The 24,839-nt window shown below is 34.7% G+C and overlaps 1 protein-coding gene across 3 annotated transcripts in view; it reads left to right on the top strand.

Moving 5' to 3' along the window:
• Window positions 1-24,839, top strand: part of ZFPM2 (zinc finger protein, FOG family member 2) — a 321,981-nt gene that overhangs the window by 42,525 nt on the left and 254,617 nt on the right. For 2 of the 3 annotated variants that reach the window (XM_027777614.2, XM_027777612.2), the window contains exon 2: window positions 21,608-21,766. The exons of the other annotated variant lie outside the window; for it this stretch is intronic. In XM_027777614.2, coding sequence (XP_027633415.2) covers window positions 21,608-21,766 — 159 coding nt within the window. The remainder of the gene's footprint in view (window positions 1-21,607; window positions 21,767-24,839) is intronic. 3 annotated transcript variants of the gene reach the window in all.

The raw sequence follows: 24,839 nt of genomic DNA, 5'->3' as shown, positions 1-24,839 counted from the left end.
GTATGCCAGTGTATGTAAAAAATATACATATGGGATCATAAATAATAATAATAAAAATAAGTACTTCTGTGTCATAAGCAGTGACTACAAATTTATTGTAAAAGTGAGTTATAACATTTAATCTCAAGTCCTGAGGACGTTCTGACTTTCATGCCTATGAATGTGTTTTGATAATTATTTCATTGCTTCTGTAGATGACAAGTTAGAGTTTCCTGTGGAAAGCCAAGTCAGGGAAGTCTGATTATAACAGGAGATTATGAAAATTACACTTTTTATTATTTGGGAGTTAGGACAGATGGATAGTGGAACAAGAGTTTGATACTGGTTGGATCTTTTAAGTTTGTTTTAAAAATTGTGCATAATATTAATTACAGTAAGAAAGCACATAGGAATGAAATGCATAGATCTTTGTGATCAAGTTTATGGTTACATGTGATGGAGTAGGCATTATTCTGATCTTAAAAAAATAATTTTAACCCCCCCCTCAAGACTAAAAATACTAGTATACTGAAAGTCAGATTTCCTTGGAAATGGGAGACACCATAGAAGCAAGATCTTTAATTTACAATCTTGTCCTTTCTTGCCTGAATTCAACTTCCTGTGCAGTCTGGATTGTCATTCTCTGGCATGTTGATTGTAAACAGAAATATTTTAAGAGGTGTGTGAATATTCTTAAACAGAATATATATGGATGTTTTGCATTTGTTCACAGGTAGCTGTCCTCTTCAGCAATAGTTGTGGTATGGCTGTATGAAACTGAGGCTACTGGAAGCTACTAGCTGATAATTAGAGATGTCCCCATTTGGATTCTTAAATAGCTCATTGGAAAACAGAGAATGATTCAGTAAGGTAAATAATTCAAAGCAGTGGTTTCTTCAGCAAAAGGTGACTTACTGGATATTTCAGGAGTGATACAACACTTGTGCAGACACGTGTATGGCCTCCCTTAGAAAGTGCCTGATGTCTCCTCAAAACACAGATAAGCCAGGTGGCAGTGCCACAGTTTGTCCTTAGCTGCTGTAACTTCCTTTTCTTGTTTTCTTGTTCTTGCTGACTGATGAAATCACACTGGATATAGAAATCTTCACTATAAAATTCTAAGACATTTGTTTGCATTAGGAGGTTGTATGATTTAGAGGCGAGAAGAAGGCTTAAAAATATATAGTCTATAAATTACAGTAAATTATAGACTTTATTGTCTTGGACAGACAAGAAATAAATATACTTTTATTCTTTTCAGGTAGGGAACTAATTTTTTTAAAAAAAACCTTCAATTTTCAAATAAAAGGTAGTCTGCATTGGTCTAATTCTTATTGGATACATTTCATAACTTTGAGAAGGTTTTGCTCTGTGCAATCTCAAGAACACTTTTCACTAGATCGGTCATCATATAGTATGTGCACACCACCAAAGACAAACACTTGCAGTGGTGCAGAGCAGAAGAGACAGCGAAGGATAGGGCTAGACATTTGACTAAAGATACATTGGCTCATTTCTATTGGGAAAGATGTTATGTAGTACGGTGTGCTACTGCTGCTCATAAGGTAAACCGCATAAGGTTCAGTTTATCCACCTTTGAAGATTAAAAGACTTGATTCCTAGAGGGTGTGGTTGGGGTTCTTTTTTGTTCGTTCTTGTTTTTTAACCCTGTGGCCCCAAAGAATCCAGATATGACTCAGAACAGTAAGCAATTAAACTTAGTGGCTAAAACCCACACTTCCTCTGTTGACAGTGGAAGAATATGCCCCTTTTCACCTTTGAGATGAATTAGAGGTGTTAGTACTATGATTTGTACTTAACGGCTTATTTCCATATTTCCAGAGCTTTTAAAATGATTCCTGATTCATGAGGAGGATTTATGAGTCTGAAAATGTATAAACCTAGATGGTACTTAAGATCAGTTTAGGCTCTTCTCTTGAGTAACGCTACCTATTACCATGAAATAATAAAACAAGCCACAAAAGTCAGTATGACATAAAGATGTATTGGTTTATGGCATAATGGATATTCTACATTGTATTCACTTTTTTTTTTTTTTTTTTTAAAAAAAAGAAGGAAGATCCACCAGAGAATCAGTACAAAATGGGGGGGGGGGGGGGGGGGGGGGAAAGAAAGAAAGGGAAAAGAGGGAAAGCAAATCTGAAAATCTTCTGCCAAAGGAGGAAGAACCATCTGCATCCCACAAGGCATTATCACATAGTTCTCAATGAGTATTCAGCATATATTTCTTTACCTCATATACCTGACATACCACCTGTTTCCCTTTGCTGTGGCATAAGAACTATTCTCATCATAGACGTATTTGTCATTGTTAAGCTGAGTAGAAACACGAGCATGGGTATGCACTGATTTACTTTTGGGCTTCTTGTCTATGATTCTGGTGCCTGTTAAATTCAGTCAGTAATGAGATTTCTTCCTGTCCATTTTCAAACTAAAACCTTGACACTCAAGAAGCTTATCTGCACTTACATATTCAAAAAGTAACCACATGAATGTATATTTTTTCCTGTTTATACTCCCATTACTTGTATCTTCAACCAAGCTTTTATTACATTAAGTCGATGGAGGTCTTGTATTCTTTACAAGAAGATGTCTGGAGTTAGCAGGTTAATTAATAGTCACGTTGACGAGCCTGCAGTTTTCTTTTAAGAAGACATTTAAACTGACAGCTGATCTCCCCTATGGATGAACCTGAGGCCAGTATAGACTGTTGATCCCAGTTTGAGTATATCTCAGTATATTTTCAGTTACCATGCCTTTTTAATAGCCCTGCTTAACACTGATCAGATTAAGAAATGTAAAGTGTTCTCTTCCAGCCTTTTTTAAAGAGAATGAATCTTGATCAGATAAAAATCAGATATTTTTATTGTTCCAGTGATGATTTTCACTGAAAGTAAAATATGGATGAAATAATGTATCATCTATACTCACTAATTTTCATAGTTTTTTATAGCTGTAATCACATTAAAAAAAAAAAAAAAGACTCTGGACTTGGTGTAGAAATTTAGAATGCTGGCATTAGCACAGTCAATTAGTAGACCTCTTACAAAATCAGTTTTGTATTAAACTGTGTTGAAAACCATCAACCCTTTGTGGAAAGTTTCCCTCTTTTTCATCCCACCCCATCCCCTTTACCCCCAGGAGTTAGTCTTTTGTAAAGATTTTAAAGAATACTCAGTTTTCAAAAGCATAAAATTAAATTTCTTTAGGTTAAGTCTTATGTAAGACCATGGTAGTGCTTAGCTACACAATTTTCCAAGATACTGGGAAAACTAATCTGATTTACTTTTTGCCAATTAGTACAAAGAAGATATTTCTAAGGTTTTCTCATGTTGCAATGCCCAATCTGTAGCTTTGTTTCAGTGAGTTAATAGGAGTTAATTTTAAAATGCTTGTCCCTGATGCATTTTTCTCAAAATATAACTGAAGGTAACATTTATTGTTTTTTTGTTCTACTACTGTTATTAATTTCCTCTTACCTTCCATATAATTAGTTTGATAAAGTTATTTTTAAAAACCTGTTGGTGTTACAAATGCCTTTGTCCATAAAGAATAAGATACATATGATTTTAAAGAGGATAATTACCAAAGTTTTGAGTCTTCTAGAATGGTAGAGTGCACAAGTAATAACCAGAGCAAAGAAGTGACTGACAGTAACAACATTAGAAGACAAGTTTTCTAAAGAATATAAATTAGATTATTTTTCGTCAAATGAATAAAAATAATTAATGGATCTACCAACAGAGCACAACTTAGTTCTATACAGTACCAGCCATGCTCCAAAATGGTTCTGTTTTCCTATATATTTGGTTCTAAAAAAAGATATTTTCTTGGTACTACAGTCTCTTGCATATGTGTGGTCATAAATCAGCTGTACTGGTCTAGACCAAAGTGTGCTCTTTTCCTCACAGTGGCTAGCAGCAGCAGGCTCTTCTGCCTTACCCCGCTCTTGGCTCTGAGGCTTAAACCAAATGTGGCATCTTTATGTTTGTAGTTTAATGTTGGAAGGCTGCACCCCACAAAGCATGAGATTTGAAAAGTGTTTGGTTCTAGGCACAAAGGCTTATAGATGTCACGATGGACATTTGCAGAGCATATGAGGAAGAGAACACCATGAGAGAATCTGGTGAGAGTGAAGAAAGCATGCTTATTTTTGTGAAGACTGATCCAAATTTCTGTTCACAACCTTTCCCCCTTGCCCTGTTGCTTTCTTTTCTAAGTTTAAAAAGCATATCCCTTCATCTGGTATTACCTGTTTTGGTCAAGGCACAAATATGTTGGTTTCTATTGTGCACTACTCCCTGAAATTTGATATTTCTTGCCAGAGAAAACTGGAGGGACATCTGAAGACAGTAACTGGCAACAGAATAACCTTTGAAAGTATTTCAAGCCTGGATATTGATGATGAGAAAAAAATCCTATTCTGAGTGTTTCTTTTGCTGGTACATCAAGAAAACTCTCAAAAGTGTACATAAAAAAGAAAAAAAATCCAAAAGCCTCATGCTGAATAAATAGCTGTTAAATATTGGTAGTGACATGATAACAATAGTTTCTCTAGTAGTATTGGCATGCTAGTCTAATACTATTGATAGTCATGATAAATTAATCCACTGTGAAATGTTTAAAATAAAAGTGTATTGAACTATTGTATTTGATGGCAGTTGAGTGTCAATGATGGCAGAGGAGAATAGGAGGAAAGTAGAAGTAAGAAAAAATTATTGACCAGTGAAAATGAACATCAGCTTCTGACCGCCACTCCATGGTCTTTCATGGTCTTCATGGAAATTCCATTTCCAAGGTTTTCTTACCTAGCAAATCTTTTAAGTATTTTTAAGTTCTTTGGCATGAACTGGAGAGAAAAAAGTTCCTCTCCTCCTTAATCTTTACCCACAGGAGTGACAAAATATTGTAATGCTTGGTGACATTTCGTATTATTGCAGACTATAGTGTTTTATACTTCTATTTTTAGTAGCAATGTCTCTTATATAAAGAGGTCCAGTCCATCTTGAAAATCTAATTATTTTCAGAATGATTTCAGTAACCATATGACATGACAAAGTTATACAGCCTTTGACAAGCCATTCAGCAAGCTGTTTTTACCATTTCCTTCTGTATTATTAACCATGACTGACCATTATTATCAATATTGCTACTACATTTTGTACTTGGATTTCAAACCTCTTCTTCAAAGAGCAGTTTTGAAATTGGCAGTGTTTAACAGTACAACTTACTTGAGTTGGTTGTGTGTCTATAATGGATAACATCCGATTCAAACCCTAGTTTAGTACTGGATACTTGTTCTACTCCAAGTGTCATGTGCTCCCTCTTTTTCCAGAGCTCTCTGTAGTGTGACAGTCTAATGTAATGTTTGCTATTTTCTGCCTTTTTGGTCAGTATGAAGCAGAAGCTATATCCAAAATTTATGCTATGTTCATTTCTATTCATCTTAGTACCAGAAGATGTAAGAAAAAAGAAAAGAGAAGGGTGCTCAAAGGATCAAGCAGTGAGATATCTGAGTAACTCTTAGACTGTAGTATGTGAGAAAGATTAAATTCTAAGAACACTTGCCTTTTAGTAAAAAGTTAATTTAATGGGTCATGACAAAAGGCTGTTAGTATCTGAAGGTATAAACATCTAAAAAATATAGTATCTTTAGAGGACTTATAATGAAGAGGAATAGATTGAAACTGCAAAGGAAATTTTCGTTAAACATTAGTCAAAACACTATAATGACTTTTTTCCATTAAGGAATGATTGTTTTAAGGAAGTTGTGTAAATGCAGCTCTTGATTGTTAAAACTGAAATGGGCGAAGTATGTTAACAATATCTGAGGATCAGTTCTGTGTTTCCAGGTCAGCACTGGCATGGTATAATTGGCCTTCCTACAGGCTCAGTTCAGTGGTACCAAATTCGGTTAACTAAACATTATTCTTTTATGAATACTATATGCAACACTAAACCAAATACTGCAGTGGATCTTGTGTGATTATTAAACATACTAAACCTCTAAATGTTATACTTTCAAAGTTGAACAGGTGCTGTGAATATTTTATTACAAAAACTATGACTACCTTTATTACAAAAAGAGGTTCAAGCTTGCATTTTAGCAGTCACACAGTGTGCAGGAGCCACATTTATAGGTAACTTAGTTCACAGTAAATTTAACTTGCAACATGTATATACATTGAGCTTTGCCTTTCTAGGGATGTGCTTATGAACATATGAAGAACGTCACATCCTGAAGAGTGTCAGTGAAATTTTCATAGGCTTAAAGTAGAACACCAGCAGACAGAAGAAATGCACTTACAGTGTAAAACTGAAGGAAAGATAGGGTGAAGAACGTGTCTAATGTACAGTCAAACCTTCCAGAGCCCAAATACAGGCAGTGTTGATTGCATTCTCTGCTGGAACTGTTGCCTCAGTGCTACAAATGGCCTCTGTGTAATTAAAATCTCACTAGAACATTTGTGCTTTATTTGAAAGTTTTGGAGGAATTAGAGAATTTATTTTTTTTAATTTTTTTTTCACCTTTAAGTGAGAGTTTGGCTCTTGCTGAGATAGTGCAAGAAAATGTGCAACATCTCCTGACATTATTACAGAATCACAAAACAGTTGAGGTTGGAAAGTACCTCTGGAGGTCATCTTGTCAACCCCCCTGCTCAGACAGGGTCACTTAGATCAGACAGATATGTTAGTAGCTATGGCAGGGAATTTTAAACAGGGGCAGTTATTTACTGGAAAAATATTTTGGCAAATAAGATTTTTTTCATTAAGGGGAATTATATTTGACGAGAAGTCTGTTGGGGAAAAGAGTTTAAATTTATTTTGTGGATTAGTTTAGTCATATTTTGACACTATTTCATGATAAACCAGTGACATAATTGTCATTGCTCTTATTAACATCATAAAATGACACAATCTGATAGTAACTAGAAATGTTTTATTTTTAACATGTTAATACAAGCAGGAAACATTATGATGTAGGAATACTGGGATTTTTCCGTAAGTATTAAATACCATGTATAAGGATTTAAAATTCAAAATTATAAAATTCAATACTAAAATCTAATAGTAGTGAGTGTGTCATTGAAAAAAACCATAAAAACAATAATGAAAAATAGGACTAAAACATACAGAATGACATTCTAATCCATTTTTTTTTCAGTTTCTTCCAATACCAGACCTTTTCAAAATATTTAGCTCCACAGAAAGTTTTTTAAAATGTATGTTTTGTCAGTTAAGATAATTCTAAATATTTAGAAGCTAATTTCCTTTGGAAATCAATATTTGGAATGTAGTTTCTCAGGTTTTTTTGGGGCAAACCTAGCAATTTAAGATTATGTAGAGTAATCTGCACGTTTTTTAAAATAGAGCACGGCAGAGCGACAAAGCTGTAGTAGTTGAACTGTTTTTGAAGTGTGGAGATTTATTTGTAGGGTGAAACTGGCACTGTCATGAAGGTGCAGGTGTTTACTACTTAAGTGAGAGAAAATAACAAAATACTTTTCTTGTTTTCTTTTCTAATATGGAATAACCTTGGCCAAACTAAAAGCAAAACATAAGCCACACAAGGATATTCTGATAATCAAATTGTAATAGTAGTGGAGCCAGTAAACTTTTCAAGTGAGTAAGTTTACTGAGATGACTCAGCCTGGAGTATGATTTCCTCATTTAAGTTTGGCATGTAGAACAAGGTATTAGGAAGGTTGAAAGTATAGGTGAAAAATGTTTTCAGAACTCCTGTTTGCTACGAAAAAGAAAGAGAAGATGGGTTATCAACCAATTGTTGCCAGAACATCCAGTGGCCTAATTTGTAGGAGTTTTATTATTCCACAAGTTGGTTCAGCAAAACAATCATGATAAGAGGAGAGGAGAATGAATTCTTGTTTTGATTTGATGCTTATTGCTTTGAGATTTACATAGCCTCATAATAACACTTACCAGCCATCTGGTTTCCAGAGGAAAAAAAAACTTCTTTTCTTACTGAAAAGGCTAGGACATAACATGCACCATTTAAAAGCTCATTGTCTGGAAATGACATAATGACTTTGTGTTCTCAAATTATTAATTAGTGATTAACTCAGAAAACCAGCAGGTTATGGCAGCTCTAGGGAAAAAGCAATGTATTTTGTGCATCCTTGCAATTTCTACCAGTGAGGAATCAAATTAAAGTAGTAAGAAAGTGAGCAGGGATATTAAAGAAATCAAGCATATTTGTAACATGCATTTCTAGTTTATTTTAAAAGTTATATTTTACTTATTTGCATTTTTGGGTTTATATACCTCTATGTATAAGGATACATAACTGCAAATGACATATAAATGTTATTTTTCAACAAATCCTGTTGTGTATGTGACCTAGACTATGGTATGCTTGTATTACATGTTCTCAAATTGTGATAATGAAAGTCAGGTTTTTTTCACGGTGATTGTAAGATGTACGTGCTGATGAAACACAGATTCGTAGTCCATTATATTTTCAGTTAACACAACAAATGCTGTAATGCTGTTATTCTTTGAAGATATTAAAAAAAAAAAACCCAAAACAAAATACATTTTGTCCTTATGGTGCATCACAGAAACTACAGCAATTGTTATTATTGTAACTAATCATAGATACATTCTAGTGGGCAAAGTGACATCTGAATAAAAAGAAACTATGTGGTAATATTCCTTTGCAGTAGACCCTGAGGTTGTGATTGCTTTACACTCAAGGGACATGGTGCTCAATTTTTGGCTTGTTGTGGCTAAATACTGTATTTTATTCCACCTGACTTTTTTTCAGATTATTTGATTTCTATTAAAAATACATACTGTTCATTTCTCTTACAATCTGATCTAAAGATTTCGTTCCAATTTGAGACCCTTCAGTTTTGTTCTGCATATTGGTAAACTCCATTATGGTATTAAGAATAAGGAATCCCCTGTAGTTATTTCAAATGCAAGGCTCTAAGAATATAAGTAACTCATTGCATAATTCTACAGCTCTTGCATACTGTGAAGCAGGTGTTTTGTTATATTTGTCAAATTATATGAATCTCACTAAGCTAAATTACCATTCATTCTAGCATGCATCTGCTATATACAAAGGTCATGAAGTTTGTGGTTTAGCTGATTGCTAATATCTCAACTTTCCTTTGCTATTACTTTAGAACTACCAGTTACTTTAAGCATGCTGTTTTTTCCATGTATATCACCTGTTGTGGTTTTAAGTTTTTTCTTTAACTGTGTCATTGTGTTATGGATCAGTTTAGGTGTGCTTATTTTTTATTGAGGTTTAACCCAAACTGACACTGAATTCTACATACAAACTCTGTAGCTGTGATCATGTTATTAGAGATCAAATTTGGACTGTCTTTCAGGGGCTCTTTTTTCTTCAGTATTCTCTGTTTTGCTTGTAGTAGAAAAGATGGGGGGGAGGAGGGGAGCAACAATAATTTTGAAGAGAAATAGGAACCTGTGAGAGAAGTCATGAGTTCACTGCTGATTTCTGGACCTAAAAAGTCCAGAATCCTTTTTTCTGCTTTTTGGATTTAATTGCATGATGGCATACAGAGATGAGAGACAAGTTTCCATCTGAGGAAATGCAGCTAGAAACAAAAGATGAACAGGAATAATCTGCAGCGACATACAAAAATAGAAAATATTAAATAAACAGAAGAAAAAAGACCCCTTAATTTTCTATAGGAGTATAGGGTGTCTTTGCTGTGTGAGAAAAATGTATTTTGTCTTGAAACTGGGGATGTAAAATTACAGTGAGTAATGAGTATGTATTCCTCTGATCCCTTAATGTACTTGATGTGAGGTTCCTCTTTCATCGTAGCTAACATGCTGGCCATTAAATACACTGCAGCAGCATCATTAGTGGCTTCAAAGTGCTCCCACTTGCATCACATTTTTCCCTCCAGCAGGTAAGTGAGAACAGTGATTAGCAAAGACCAGTATATGTCACTCACTGCTCATGTGATTGCCAGAGTTGTTCAGTGTTTAGAGTAAGGGCTGTGTTGGAGCTGGAGGTAGAGACTGAACTTTTGCTGTCATCATTACTCTTGAAAAGCTTTATGCTCTGAGCATGACTTGGCCACATGCAAGATAAAATGCATCTTGTTTGGGGTATGGTGTTTGAAACTGTTTCACTGAAGTAGTACTTGGCAGAGATGATAGACTTTAGAGGAAGGCTTCCTGAGAAACAAGGCAGTGTGTTACCTACAAGTTTGAGATCCTGACTGGTGAGATTAGGATGTGCAAAGAAGCCTCTGTTGCTTACCAGTATCATGATTTGCTACGTCTGAAGGAAAGCATTCACTGAAAATTTCAGGATCCTGAATCCTCGGAGGATTTCACGGTACTGTTTGGAGCAGCATGCCATAGGTATTTGACAGATGTTGAGTGGCTGGTGTGGATCTGTCTATTCCTTACTTTCTTAGTTTGAGTTAAAAAAAAACAAACGCTACAGGAGTAAAACAAAATAGCAAGGGAGTCTGAATATGTTCCTAAAACTGCAACTTTAATTTTCATATGCTTTATTGGTTGTAAGATGCAAGAGGAGGCAGTTTCCTTTATTGGAGAGGTGAATATCAAATCTTAGAATACTTTACCTGTAGAAAACATTATGAACATATGTTAAAAAAAAAAAAAGGTCTAGATATCTCATACATTTTTCTTTTTTATACACTTGTATGGATATAAAAATCAATGACACTTGTCATATATATATGAAGCATCAAGTATTTGCATTTTTATTATATAGATACCTATAATTTTAATGAAAGACAGAGCATTAAGAAGCCCTCTTATACAAGCAATGCTTTCTTTAATTTCTTTTTTTTTTTAAGCTTGTAAATTTAAACATTATTTTCATACTTACCTACCTGAAACAATCCACTGGAGCTGGATGATGTTTGTTCGCATCAGTGTTAACCATATTTCATGGGGCAAATTACATTGCCAGTATTTCAAATTAGATTGCCAGTAGTTTCAAAAACTGTTTTGTAAAAGTTAGCAGATAGAAATCAGCTAGAAATAATTGATGGGCTTAAAACCTATAAAATATATCATAATCCAGGGAAAAATGTGTCAGGGATAATATTTCTATATGAGCAAGCAGGAAATTTACCTTGTTCACTTTGATACATTTAAGAAAATAACTGATATACTACCATTGCAAAATTATTCCTGTTGTAGAAGGTTATCTACAAGCATCACAGATCCATTCAAGATGGGACAGTAGGAAGAGGAACAGGCCAGAACATTTAGTGGGTACAGTTTATAAAGTTACTCTTGTCCTACTTAGCACTTGTTAATAGCTTCCAAAATCTAGTTTCAACTGGAATCAACTTCTCTTTCAAATCTTTTGTGTGGGAAATCAGTTAAAGATTTGGGTTTGTTTGGGTTGGGTGTTTTTTGGTGAATATTTCTATTTTCTTGCTTTCTAATGTAATAGTACAATGATTGTTCTTAATAATAAAAAAAAAAAGTGCCAATGCCACCATAATTATTGTACACAGAAAGAAAAATTTAATAAAAATCTTATGCAACTTACTGTCCATCCATAGCCTCTAAACATGCACTCTTCAATGCTTTCAGTGCTCTTCACTGAATGTTTAGATCTTGAGGATGTCAAAATGTTTCAAATTGGGACACTTAAACACACAAATTGCTTAAGTGAAAACAGTAGAGAAAAGCAATTTCAGTTTTGCTGTGAGGTAAACTCCCTAGAGATTGACTTCCCCAAATTTGTGTCACTGACACCTTGTGTTTCAATCCTAGCTCAGGTGCATTAACACTGTATGGTAAAAAACACAATTTTTTTTAGCCATTAAGACAGGCCTTGTAAATTTCTCTTGTTGACACTGCATGGATTAAGCAAAAGTAGACATAGGAAAGTAGTCTAAGTGCACATTTAATTGAAACAAGGTATTCATCACCTGTTGTCTCAAGTTTTCCTGTTAAATCTGGCAAGAGTAACTGGTGAGACACACAAAAGGACTGAAGCAGGTTGTGTGTCTGCTTGGGTGAGGGATCATTGGGAGCAAAGACCTGGCTTCCCAAGGACATGAAAAGGTCTTTAGAAGGATACTCCCAAAAGCTTATTAAAAAATCGTGGACAGAAGCCCATAACTTGCTGAAAGATGTGATACAGTTCTCCTAACATGTATAGGTGTTGAGCAAATTTTAAAGTTTGGGCCTAATGGGCTATTTTACTTGTGTTTTCAGGAAGAAAAATAGCAGCTGAATCAGGATCAGTGACTGTGCAGTAGGTGACTTACTGATGCAAAAAACCTCTTCCCCTTTTTTTTCTAGTTTAGATCACTTTCTATATTTCAACTTCTCACTTTACCCTGGAGTAAGAACAGATACAGATATTTCTGTTATTTTCCTAAATTATATAAATACATCATAATTAATACTTTTTTAAAAAGCTCTTCCCAAGATAAAACTTCAACTATCACTTTCTGTCAGAAGACAGAACAACGTTGCTACTTCTAGAAGATCCAGATAACCTTCTGTTTCATTCTTTATTGTATTGAAACACACTTTGTAGGTATTATTTTTGTACAGTGGCATGGGATCAATTATGATGCCTCTGAATTCATAGCCTTTACTGCTACCAGTTTTGCAGTCACGTTGGTATCACAGTACCAAGGAATTAACTATTAAAAATCCCACTGACCTTTGTTCCTGAAAGTAAGAATTCCAGAATGAAGTTCCAACTAATAAATCTGTACTGTTACTGTGTGCACTGCATCTTAAAAAAAAAAAAAAACAAAACAAAAAAACAAACCACAAAAAACCCCAACCAACCAAACAAAAAAACCCCAAAACACAACAAAAAAAGTTTGTTCCGTATGTCATTTAGAAACACACATAGAAAGTTTTCTACCTTGACGGTTTTATAGTATGGCAACACTTGGACTGCCAGCAGGTGGGAAGATTTGAGGAGAGGAAGATTATATGAGTGCCTTCATAACACTCATATTTCAAAACAATTTCAGTTATTGGGCAAAACATCATACTCATCATTTGTTAAATGAGTATGATCTTTTATGATTAGTTCTGCCTTTATTACATTGTGTAATAACAGTACCACACACCATTTGCCATTTTTTTTTTTTTTTTTTTTTTGTATTCTCTCTGTGTTCATGTGGAAGTAAAATCAATAAACCCTCAGATTCATCTGCACGATATGTCCTTTCTGACTTCTGTGAACCAAACAAGGTGCACCTTGGAAAATAGAGCCCTACCAGTAAAAGAGTTGCTGTGACTCTTATGGGTAAGGGTGCTGGAGGAGTAAATGTCTATTTTGACATGAGCTCCTACTTGAAAACTGAGGTCTGATATTTAACTGCAAGGGTCTTTCAGCTCATGCTCTGTGCACATCTTTTTCCTTTTTTTCCCATGCAAATGAAACCTAAAACTTTGGCTTTACTGGTACACTTGCATACTATTTTTGAAATTAATATCTTCCTAACCATGTTTTGAATGGTCACTTTTCATCGTTTCACTTTTATTGATTAGAAATGTTCTGGCCCTGGCTCTGAGAGCAGGCTGACTATAGGCACTGCCAGTTTAGTTGTGGCCTCTTGGATAATGGTAAGAGAAAAGAAGACAAGAGGATAAATGAAAGTGAAATTCCAAATTACTGGAACATTTAAAGGTCTTTGAAAAGTTTATATACAAGCACAGTTAATGCTGTCATGCACCAAAGTGCCAGAAGACCTAGCAGTGAAGAATATTAATCTACTTTTATAAAATCAAAGGGTTCATATTTTTTGCTATAAAGAAATAATTTGAATAAAATTTGACCCTTTCTACAATAGTCTGTGGGTCAAATTGAACCTACTATTAAAATTCTCTAATATCTTTCTTGTATTAGCATTTCAAAACTCAATTTAAATATTCACAGAGCTCTTTTTTTAATAAACTTAACAAAATTCAGGTAATTTCCTTCAACTTTCTTGATTGAAGGAAGGCAGTAGGTACAGATATAAAAAAGATGTACAGCTACAAGCAAAACCTGAAATCAATTATATATAAGAAATAACATAACACATGGAAAGAAATTAATCAAAAGGAAAAATTTCTGCTATATGATTTTCTTGGTCTGCTACCTGCAGGCAAGGAACGTAAATGAAAAAAAAAAAAAAAAATCAGCATTCTTCTTACAGATAAGGGGAAAATTAATAAAAATGTTTCCTTCCTACCAGATCCCCTGATGCAACTTATGTTAAAAGTGAGTGACTGTAGGAAGAGCTTACATGCTTTAAAATAACTCTTTTTTTTTTTCTTTTTTTCTTTTTTTTTTTTTTTTTTCCACAGAAATATACTTTCATTCTTGCTGTTAAGCTCAATTACGTCAGGTTGGTATGGATTTATAGTCCAAAGAACAGCCCTTTTGTATTCCTTTTTTCTATTATGTTGGTTGTTAAATCATGGTCATAAAATTTCTCCCTGTCCAAAGTGAGAAATGGTTTGTTCTGCTCAGGTGTGACAATGAAGATGTAAGGAGTTGCTCACAAATTGGTGCAATCTTCCAATCTGGACAAAACTTTTGAAGTTCAGCTAATTTACATAACAAACTGGAGAGGTTCAATGCGTACGGGTAGCACTGCGTGTCTTGAGTATAGCTGTAAAGATGTTAACAGGCACTACAGAAATAACTTCGTTAAGCTAAATAGAAAACTCAATGGACTGAAGAGGGAAGCAATTCAGTAAAAGTGGGAGTGGTTTGTCTGACAAGTATTGACTTTGTTGTTTTCCTAAACTGATTTCCCAGTTTGCACTACCGCCAATAGCATGCTTAATTTTAAAGTTTTTCCTGCAGCAGTCAGTTTGTCAAGGTTAGGTATTGCCATCTACTGTCTAATAGAAGAGTATTTAGACACCTCTCTTGGCCTTTTCTCTCTATTCTCATGGAATTATGTCATTAAACTATTTGCAGTTCTCACGGGGAGGAAGGGAAAGGCAACATTTTTTAAATGAAACCCGAAAGTTGGGATCACCATTAACTAAAAGCCAAGAGAGGGAGGTAGCGTGGACAGTCACAAGGTCAAGTTGTTGGGGTAGTTGGAGCAACTAGTTCAGTAGGAAAACTTCTACCATTTTCCTTGATTACCATCTATGACATTAGTGGCAGACTTGTTGTGTACTTCCATTTCTGTGATTCATCTAGATACCTCTGCTTGGAGGTTCTTCTTCTCAGGGGAATATTTAAGGTCTCAGTGACTGAACAGTATCTGGCCGTCAGTGCTTGACAGAAAGTGAAAATTTATCCTGATTGCTACAGCATATATTCATGTCCCCTATCTTATCAGTCCATGTCTTCACCCTGGTTGAACATACAGGCTCTAAAATATTTGAGCCTGGACACTTAAAAAAAATTCTGCAAAACCCAACAGAAAGTCACATCTCCAGCAAGGTGCTTGGGTGTATATTTTTGGTAATGTCTTGTAAACATTTCTTCCTCAAAAAGAGAAGCTGGATTGTTTCTGTTGGGGCTATTCAGATCACTGTTACTTGTTTCCAGGCTGTTGTTAAAGCACAGTGTTGGAAACAACCACTCCTTTGCATTAACTGCAAGGCTGAAGGAGTAGCTAAGAAGTTTTGTATAGAAATCTTCCCAGAGGAAGTGAACTCTGAAATACCATGTGGTGTCTTCACTCCCACTGCCATATTTAAATGAAATAAATTGAACCATCTTTTATGTTTTTAGTGTTCCTGACAATTTTTAGGGAAAAAAAGTTCCTTATGATGTGAATTAATGTGAAGTGTTTGGCTGCTGGTTTTCTTATGTAATCATTTGTATTTAGAAGAAAATGTTCTTGTTGAAACAGGACACCAGTGTATTGATTTTTTTGAAGCTTTTCCCTCTGTTTGTAATCAGAGTATCACATACCAAGGTTTTACCATAAGGTAAGGATAATCTCTGTGTGGTAGCCTGTGTTCCTAGGAAATACTGGATGAATCCCACAAAACGTGCAAAATGCATGATGTTGATCCAGTGAATTTCAGGCCTCTCTGATTTATCAGAGTTGTTATTATTTAATGCTACTACTACTAATTATACTCATTAACCTCTCCCCAGCCACTCGCTGTCAAGTATTGTAGGCTTTCTGAAGCATTCTTAATTTAAGAGCACTGATTTATGTTGCGGCTCTGGGAATGTAAGAGAATATTGGTAGGTGGGAAGGAAGCTAACCACTTAACATTTTCATGAGATAATTATTTCAATGATACTTTACCACTGTAGGATACATGCATTTTAAGCGCAGAGCACTGGACAGGAAAGCCTATAAGCATGTGTTTAATTTGAGCATGCATTTAAGTGGTTTCATTTAGGGATAAGTCTGATGAATTTGAGTATGAGAGATTATTACAGAACTTACCCAGTTTAATGTTACTGAGTTTCAATTATTTCATTAGAGTTATAATACCATAACACTGGAGCCATGCATTGATGTATCAGGACTAGCATGCTCAAGGGGTCAGATTATAAAATTTATGTCCAGAGGAATGTTTGTAGCAAAAGCATCTTTTGTTAAGTGTATGCAAACCCTTCGTTACTGGTTCATTCTCACACTTTCCCATGTTATTAAAATTCTTGCAGTGTTGGTTTTGTTTTGTTTTGCTAAACATGGCCTATCCTTTCAAGTGTTGAGGTAGCATCTGTTACTCATTGTGTAAAGATTGCCACTTAGCTAGCTAACTTTGTGTGTTTGTATCTATATGTTTGCATTTATATTGAAGTATATTACTATTTAAGAAAGAGTTTTATTTATTTAGCATTTAACACATTAATAGTCCTAAAAACTATGTGCCTGAGTGTCTGTAAATGTGGTACAAATTAGGGAGCACAGTTCAGATTTCCCCACACTGCGCTGCCAAGTGGCCTCAATCACAAGTAATTTTCTCCATGAAGGCACATGCAACTCACTCATCAGCCTCTTCTCAGTAGATATTGTTATTTGTATCAAATTATATGTAGTGATTTTTCAAAGTGGCCAACTGTGTCCACTAAGCCATGCAGGTTTCTGCCACATTGACTCCTTCATTGCTGTCACTAATTGTACTGTTTTCTACTAATTCTTGTTTATTTATGTTATTTGAAAAAATATTTGAGATTCATAATCATATCAATAAATATTCATGAAATAAAGCACCAAGTGAATAAGTAAACTACCAACCCCCTCAAAATCTCCTATATTGTGTACAACACAAGTATTTGCTTGTTTTATAAAGGAAATAGTTTTTTCAGGGCTTCATGCAAAATCTAGAATGAAGTAATGGAGACTTCATTTGCCTTCAGTACCTCCATTTAAGATTAGAAATTGAGTTTTTTCCTAGTGCATTTGGGAATTCTTCACTGTTTATCATGTATCTAGCTAATCTGAAGCATATCAAAATCACCTCTCCTTAGATTACGTCCCATTTTTTTTCAAAGTGCTAATAGGAAAAGAATTGTTGAAATGAGAAAACAAACCTGTAGACTGTCTTTGGAATCAACTTTTCAACTAAATTCTTAAACAATTTCAGTTTTAAATTTTACTGTTTTATTTTAGATACTAATCATATCTCAGAGTTGTTTACTGCCAGATCACTGTGATAGATGAATTTCAGTAGTAGGAATTATTTGGATTTGCATTGGTGTGCCATTATGGTAGTTGTTGCTTGTGAAGTCACACTTAATCAGCAGTTATTGAAAAGGATTTTTCAGTAGAACAGAGGTGGGATTTGACCATGTTCCAGTTGAAATAAAAGCAGACACAGTGTGTGTTGTGCCATAGGTGCTTAATAACATGATTGGTAAAAGTATTTGGTGTAGTAATATTAAATTAAATCAACAATTTAAAAGGAATGGACAAAGTATAGTACTAAAGTAACTGATTAAGCGGCATTTGGATTGTTGAAGTAATATATCAACATAATAACAACTGGGAAACAAAAGCACTATAGGAGAAAACAGTTGAAACTGTTATTTTTAAAGACATTTATTTTTGTCTATATGACTCTGCATTTTTAAGTATTTTAAATCAGGGAAGAAGTTGAGTAGATGCTGTTTGGTTTATTGCCTAGATAAGAGAGCTAGTAAACTTTGAAAACCAACATATAAATTTTTGAACCAGATAAATTGTTAGTTTTCTATCTGACTTGGTTTACTGATACCAGTAAAATGTTGGAAGCACGTGGGCAAATTAGGTGAACATAAGCCTGCAGAGTTTAATTGTTTGCATTAAAAAAGAGTATGTAATTCCACACAATCTTTGTTGTGAGATTCTGAAATTTTATATTTATTCATTGTTTATTTATGCATAAGGAATTAGATGGAATAGACAAGAGTAGAAATTTTAATCTGTTTATACTTACTAGGTAGTGGCCTTTGAGTTTACTGTTTTCTTTAACCCATTCTATGTTTGAGTGATAACTGAAAATAGCCACAGAAATCAAGCATCAACATTTCAGTTCAAGTGAAACTAATAAACAAGAAATACTTAATTTTGCTGTTATTCTTGTGGGCTGGTCTTACTCATGTTGAACAATGCCTTACTCTTAAAGTTATCAGTTAAAGTTAGCAGTTTATAGCTCTGGGCATGAGCTGAATGTACATGAACACTTAAAAAATAAAAGATGACTCAACGTGAATAAAAGTTTTTGTCCAAAGGATCAGGTTGCAGATGGGTTAATTAGACAAGGAAGAAGCAGGCTGAAATCTAGAAAAATATTTATGCACTGATCCCTCTATTTCAACAAAAGTCATGCTGGTTTTTGCAGTGCAATGTCTGATGTCAACCTCTGAGGTGAACTGTTACGTAAAGCTCTGATGTGTGCCCATATGCGACTAGATAAACATCACTGTTTATTATATGTGGGTTGACATATGCAAAGCAAAACCTTGGGTAGCTGCATGCATACCTCTGATCTCGTTTGGATGCGATGATGTTTACATGTACGTTTTTGAATGCTGGGACATGTAACTTTAGGAAATGTTACATACCTGTTCATACATAAGATGTATCTATGGATGCATTTGTCGGGAATGTTAGCCTGAGATTTGTTTAGAAAATAGAGTCCCAACCCACAAAATGACAGGTGTTTGAACCTGCACTGTGGAGCTGGTGCATACATTGTTTTTCTTCCAGCTTCTTGGAAACAGCGTCAATGGAAATTATAAGGTGTGTATTTCCATGACTGCTGCAAATGAAAGCATACAAACTGCACTTCTTTTCTTAATTAACATACGGTGATTATTAGCTTGATGATTATGTACTAGTGACCTGATCAAACAAACCAGTTTAACATCTAGAAACAGACCTAAATGTCATGGACACATGTCAGTTGGATTACTTGCAGGTATATTGCCTTTGCTGTATTTTGCAAGACGCTTATTGAAAAAGTCAAATAACAAAGAGCCAACCATTCAGCATGAAATCAAATGTCACTGAAATGTTGGCTGAAGTTTCCATTTTCTTCCCCCAGATTTAAAATAATTGGAAAATTTATTAAAGGCATATGGCTGCTTTTGAAGTTATGTAAAAGATGGTATTTATCCATCTTTATAATGGCAGAAATTCACATTTCCCTAAAATAGCATATTTTTGGTTTGATTGTCTTTTCCTTCTTATTTATCCAGATGTTACCAGGAGTATACACCAATTAATGACTTAACAGACAATGCCATATATCAATAATATTATGCAATCTGAAAGGTATTTGTTGATAGTTTGTGCAGAATCCCTGTGCTTTCATTTCTGCCGTGAAACTGGACACACGTAAGGTGCCCAAACTGCCCGTGTTTAGCTGCAGTGCACTGCTCCAGTGTGTGCTAGTGCTTTGTTCTCTGTTCCGTACAGTGCGATATCCGTTCTTCATTCCCTGTGCATATGCAGTTGCTGGATTTTTTCCCAGCATGGCTAGAAGGTGCAATTAACAGTAATGGATACTTTGATAGTGAGAATCTTTATTTCTTCAGCCATAATAATAGCCCCTTATTTTAGGAGATATATTGTTGAATGACAGCTACTGTTGGTGAGTATGAGTCCACAAAAGTGGGTTCATTTGGTCAGATTTCTCAGCTGGCACAAAAAGTCATATTTCCATGAAAGATAGTAACCTATATTAATTTATGGAGTCCCAGTTGGGAATCTCAATCAATTTCAATAAAAGTAACCATCACATTCCTCTGAAAAAAGAATTATACAACCTAGACTAAAGTGAATTTTGCTGTTTTAATAAATGTAGGTAGTCACCGGTTCATAATAAATTGCATAAAATTAGAGTGTAGTCAATATTTGATTTCTTTTAAAAATTTATCCCTTCCTTTTCATTGAATGCAACAGAATCATTTATGTATTGTATCTCAGCATGATAGATTATATAGGAATAGTGCGTTTAATACTGGAAAACTATCATATAAATACAAATTACATTTTTTTTTCATTACCTAGCTAGCTTTCATTTTGAGGAAGAAATACTCAGTCAATTATAAATGAGGCTGTGCTTTCATTGGAGAGTGAAATATGTAATTTTTTCCAAGCCTCAACCATGTATAATGAAATCTCTCTTTTGAAATCCAGTCTTAAGATGGATTTTGAAACGTACTGACATTTAATAAAATCTTAGTTAAATTAAAATATGTTCAGTTATTTCAAATCTCTATTTAAATCTAGGATAAAATTCTACACCTGCACAAGAGATGTCTTTAGCAAATAGTTGCTATTAACCAATGATCGTGAAGAGTATGTATATAAGAAAGAAGAAATTTTAATTTTTGAGTACATTCCAATTGGTAACCTAAGTGTTACTTATTATAGATCTGTCAGGCACTGGCTCTTGAAGAGGATCTTAAGCAATAGTATGTCTAGCTGACTAGAAGAAGAATCAAAGACCTCAGGCTGCCATTTCAAATTCAGACTCGTGCCCTGTTTCTGTAACTGGCTTATGTTTCTCTAGCCCTCGGCTAGTAGTTTACCATGATGGTTGTTTGGCCTTTGTGAAATGAAGTGATAGTCTGTCCGAGTCCCATCTATTGACTGGGAGTCTATTAAAAAGAGAGTCTAGCAAATGAATGATCATGGACACATCAGGTGCTGGTTGAAGCAAAATAGCAGAATAAGCTGAAGTTTACATTGTCAGCACCTTTGTAGTAATTCACTGTTGTCAGTGCTGTTAATTCGAGAAATGAAGCCTGTAAAGGGAACCTATTAAGTAAGTACTGTACTTCAGCATCAAAAACCAATAACTAACAAACAAGAGAAGAGAAGGCTCTTCACTGTTTACATGGTTTTACAAATATAGCTTTGATTTCCATTGTTAAAACTGTTTAATTGCATTTAATACTAGAGCCTGATGAATAATGAAAAAAACCCTATGTGCGAGTATTATTAATACGTATTATTAATAACACTGCATATTCTGATTTGAAGTCATCAGGAAAACAGTCACTTTCAATTTTGATTTCCATAAAATGTTATTTGTCCAATTCTAATAAATGCTGAACACAGCTGTGGAAGGAAAATCTAGCTAAAGGCCTCCAATTGTAAGTTCACTAAGGTTTTATTTCATGTTGTCCTGTTAGATGGTTTTGCCACAGTGTTCCTGATTCTTTTTAAAGGGCCCCTTGAGGATGCCATTGAGGATGAAGAAGAAGAGTGCCTGTCTGAGGAAAATGATACTATCTCAAAAGAAGACTTTCCATTGGAGGAAAGCTTTTCTGCAGAGTTTGAGCCTGAAAATCTGAGCTGTGAAGAAGTGGAGTACTTTTGTAATAAAGGTAAACATTGTAGCCTACGTCTTGAGGGGATACTGGACAATCTGTGTCCAATTGGTCATAAAGGTTTTTTGGTTTAAAATATACAAAATGTCCTATTAATATAGGAGATTGAAAATAGGAAAATGAGTTCCTTGTGGAGTTAAGTCTGGTAAATTAATATTTAAATGTGTTGGAAGATGTACTTCTCAGGGAGGTGAATCATCTTGCCTTTAATGTGGTCCTCCAAGAATGTTACTTTCTACATATTTAACTGTAGAGAACAGGCCTCAGAAGTCAATTATTATCAGATCCAAAGCTAGCAATGCAGCATGTCTGTTCATCACTTCTTTGCCTAGGAAACATTGCTAGAAAAACAGATTGTGTCTGTAGATTCTAGGATTAAAATAGAGTTTATTATAGAACTGATTATGCATGGTAGAAAACTAGTGACTGATTTGTGAAAGGATAACTTTTAAAGTTGCAGATGCCTTTTTGATGAATTCATTACTTGCAAATTATTGAAGATAGAGGTATCTTAGCGTAAGCCACACCAATTCATTCTTAGCCCTTACCCAGTGTTCAATCTGCAAGGTTGTGCTGTTTCCCATTCAGCTGACAGAAAAAATGCACTATCATGTACTGTTATTTAGAACATTGATTTAATCTTCTTCCTGCCAGATTTCCACTTGATTGCTTTATTGTTTGTCTTCTGCAGGTAAGGATGCCTATCAAATAGCTGGAGTTGTTGTGGTGATGTTCTTCTATTAGTCCACATCCCTCTCAGGCATTTGGATATCAATGATTTCACTGTCTATCTGTTCTTTCCCAGAAATTGACATACCTTTTCTCATGATAGCTTGATATGCTCCTGTTTTTGTATTACTTTCATCTGTCATGGACGAAGTAGAATAAATCCATTTGAAGGCTCAGATGTTACGACTACAGAATATTAGTCTTTCCTACAGTGTCCAGTCATCAGTGGGGAAGGCATGAAAATGTATTTTCTAAATGTCCTCTACGTAGCTTACAAACTTTTGAAAAAATTATGTACTTTTTGTGCTACAGGTTCTTGATACTTAGTAAGCCATCATAAATTATCAAAACAGTCTAGTCAGTAGTTTAGAGTTTAGCTGCTATAAATCTTACTATGAAAGAAGAGACACCGGATTATGAATGGAAATGCTTTACAAACAGGGGGAGTTAAGTGCTATTATAACTGTTCTGTAAACAAATCCTACAGTTACTGTGCATTGACTTCTTCATATGCATCTCAGACACCATGTTCCTTAGCTGAAAAAAAGTACTGTTCCTGTTACTGGCATTACTAAATAATTATTTAAACCAGTATTTGCATAATTGTTATACTAGTGTCTCTTGAGTTCCTTCTGTCAGCAACGGAAGACTATGCACCACTATCAGTTCATACCAGTTTTATTTAGTTATTTCTCTGTACGTCTTGCTGCTTTTCCAGGGCCCACCAATAGAAATACTACTGTTCTGGGCAAAAATCGGGAAAATACATGATTATTTTTGTTTGTTTATAGCAATCAATATTGCAAAGTCATGTTGAATTTCAAGTTATCTTGTCACTTCCCTTTAATGAACACATTTTTCAGGGAAAACACTGAATCCAGGCCATTACGTTAAACAAGATAAGGAATTAAATTGGAATACATTTAAATCTGAATCTTGATTATCATATGTTTTATTAAGGGCATCTGCTGATTCTTCAAGCTGAATACTTTTGACTCCCCAGCAGTTCTTTTTTCCAAGTATGTTGTAGTTATTAGAGATTCTTAAACCTGTCCACTGCAACTGCTGCAGAAGAAAAGTTGAAAAGGAAATTTCTGAGGATGAAGGGGCACATAAAACCCCTAATCTACTTCCAGCTGAGGCTGTGTGACAGAAAGTCCCACTTTGAAGTAAGTTGAGAATATCCCTGGAAAAGGATGGAATGGGAGACTAGAAGACCAGAAATACATTGTTTTTTATTAATGTCTCAACTTCTTTTGAATGTCCTCCTTCTTCAGTGTCACTTCTGAAGCGTCAGCATGAGGCCATGTATGTTTTTTTTTTTTTTTTTTCTGAGGATAAAACCAAAGAAGACAAAACTAATCTGGAAAGGAAATAAATGCCTTTTGTGCCCTTTTCTTAGTGAAAGGGTTTGTGACTGTATTATACAATAAATGCTAAAAGTGAGGCTAATTCTCATGATTTTTGTCATGAATCTTTTAATCATTCATAACCCTTCTTTTGCTTTGTAGTTTTCAGTATTGAAATTAAAAGATGGTATGAGAAATATGCTTTTGTTTTTTGTAAAAATATTTTTGGTTAACATCATGGATAAAAGCTTAAAAATTAAATATGTACCAAATAGGTTAGAGAGCAAACAAATGCATTCTGATTTCTGTTTTAAGGGCCTGACTTTCTGATTATTTTTTTCTCTCTTTGACAGTATTGGCAGCTTGTAAACCACAGATATCTCCAAAGGAGGGGAAAAATAAGTGTAGATCTGTGTATTCTCATGCAACATGTTTCCTTTTCCCAGAAAATACCAGAATTGGCATAGGAATTCTTTATGTTGTCTCTACCTTCTCCTCTTCCTAACATGGACCATTAAAGGTTCTAGAAAGTAAGGGGAATTTATTGGATATAAATATTCATCTGTCCTGACTCCCCATTTCCTTCCCCTGGGTTTTTTTCCTAGCTTACCCAGAACAAGAGGACAAATGAGTAGTTGGGGTTCCTGAAGGAATTAAGAGACGTGGGCAACAAACAGCACAACTGTTGGGGAGGAGGTGTTTGTGAGGCTTCACTCATGGTGTTTTTCATACTTCCCCAGTTATGTAAATCAGGCATCACCTAAAAACCAGAGTCTTGTAACTATGCGAACTGGGCACTGAAGGCAAAAATTTACTGAACTCACAATTCATTCAAATGAATGGAAGTAGAGGACGTAGAGGTTCACAACTTGATAACTTTGGCTTTTTGACTGAAGAGATTTTCCTGTCAAAATATGCCTGATTGTATTATAAGCAAAGAGCAGTCTCTTACTGTCTAAATTGCAAACAGCTAACCTTTATAAAGCCATACT

The sequence above is a fragment of the Falco peregrinus genome, chromosome 3 (genome assembly GCF_023634155.1).
Source record: "Falco peregrinus isolate bFalPer1 chromosome 3, bFalPer1.pri, whole genome shotgun sequence".
In the NCBI taxonomy this organism is placed as follows: Eukaryota; Metazoa; Chordata; class Aves; order Falconiformes; family Falconidae; genus Falco; species Falco peregrinus.
This window is presented reverse-complemented; position numbering and strand designations above follow the sequence as displayed.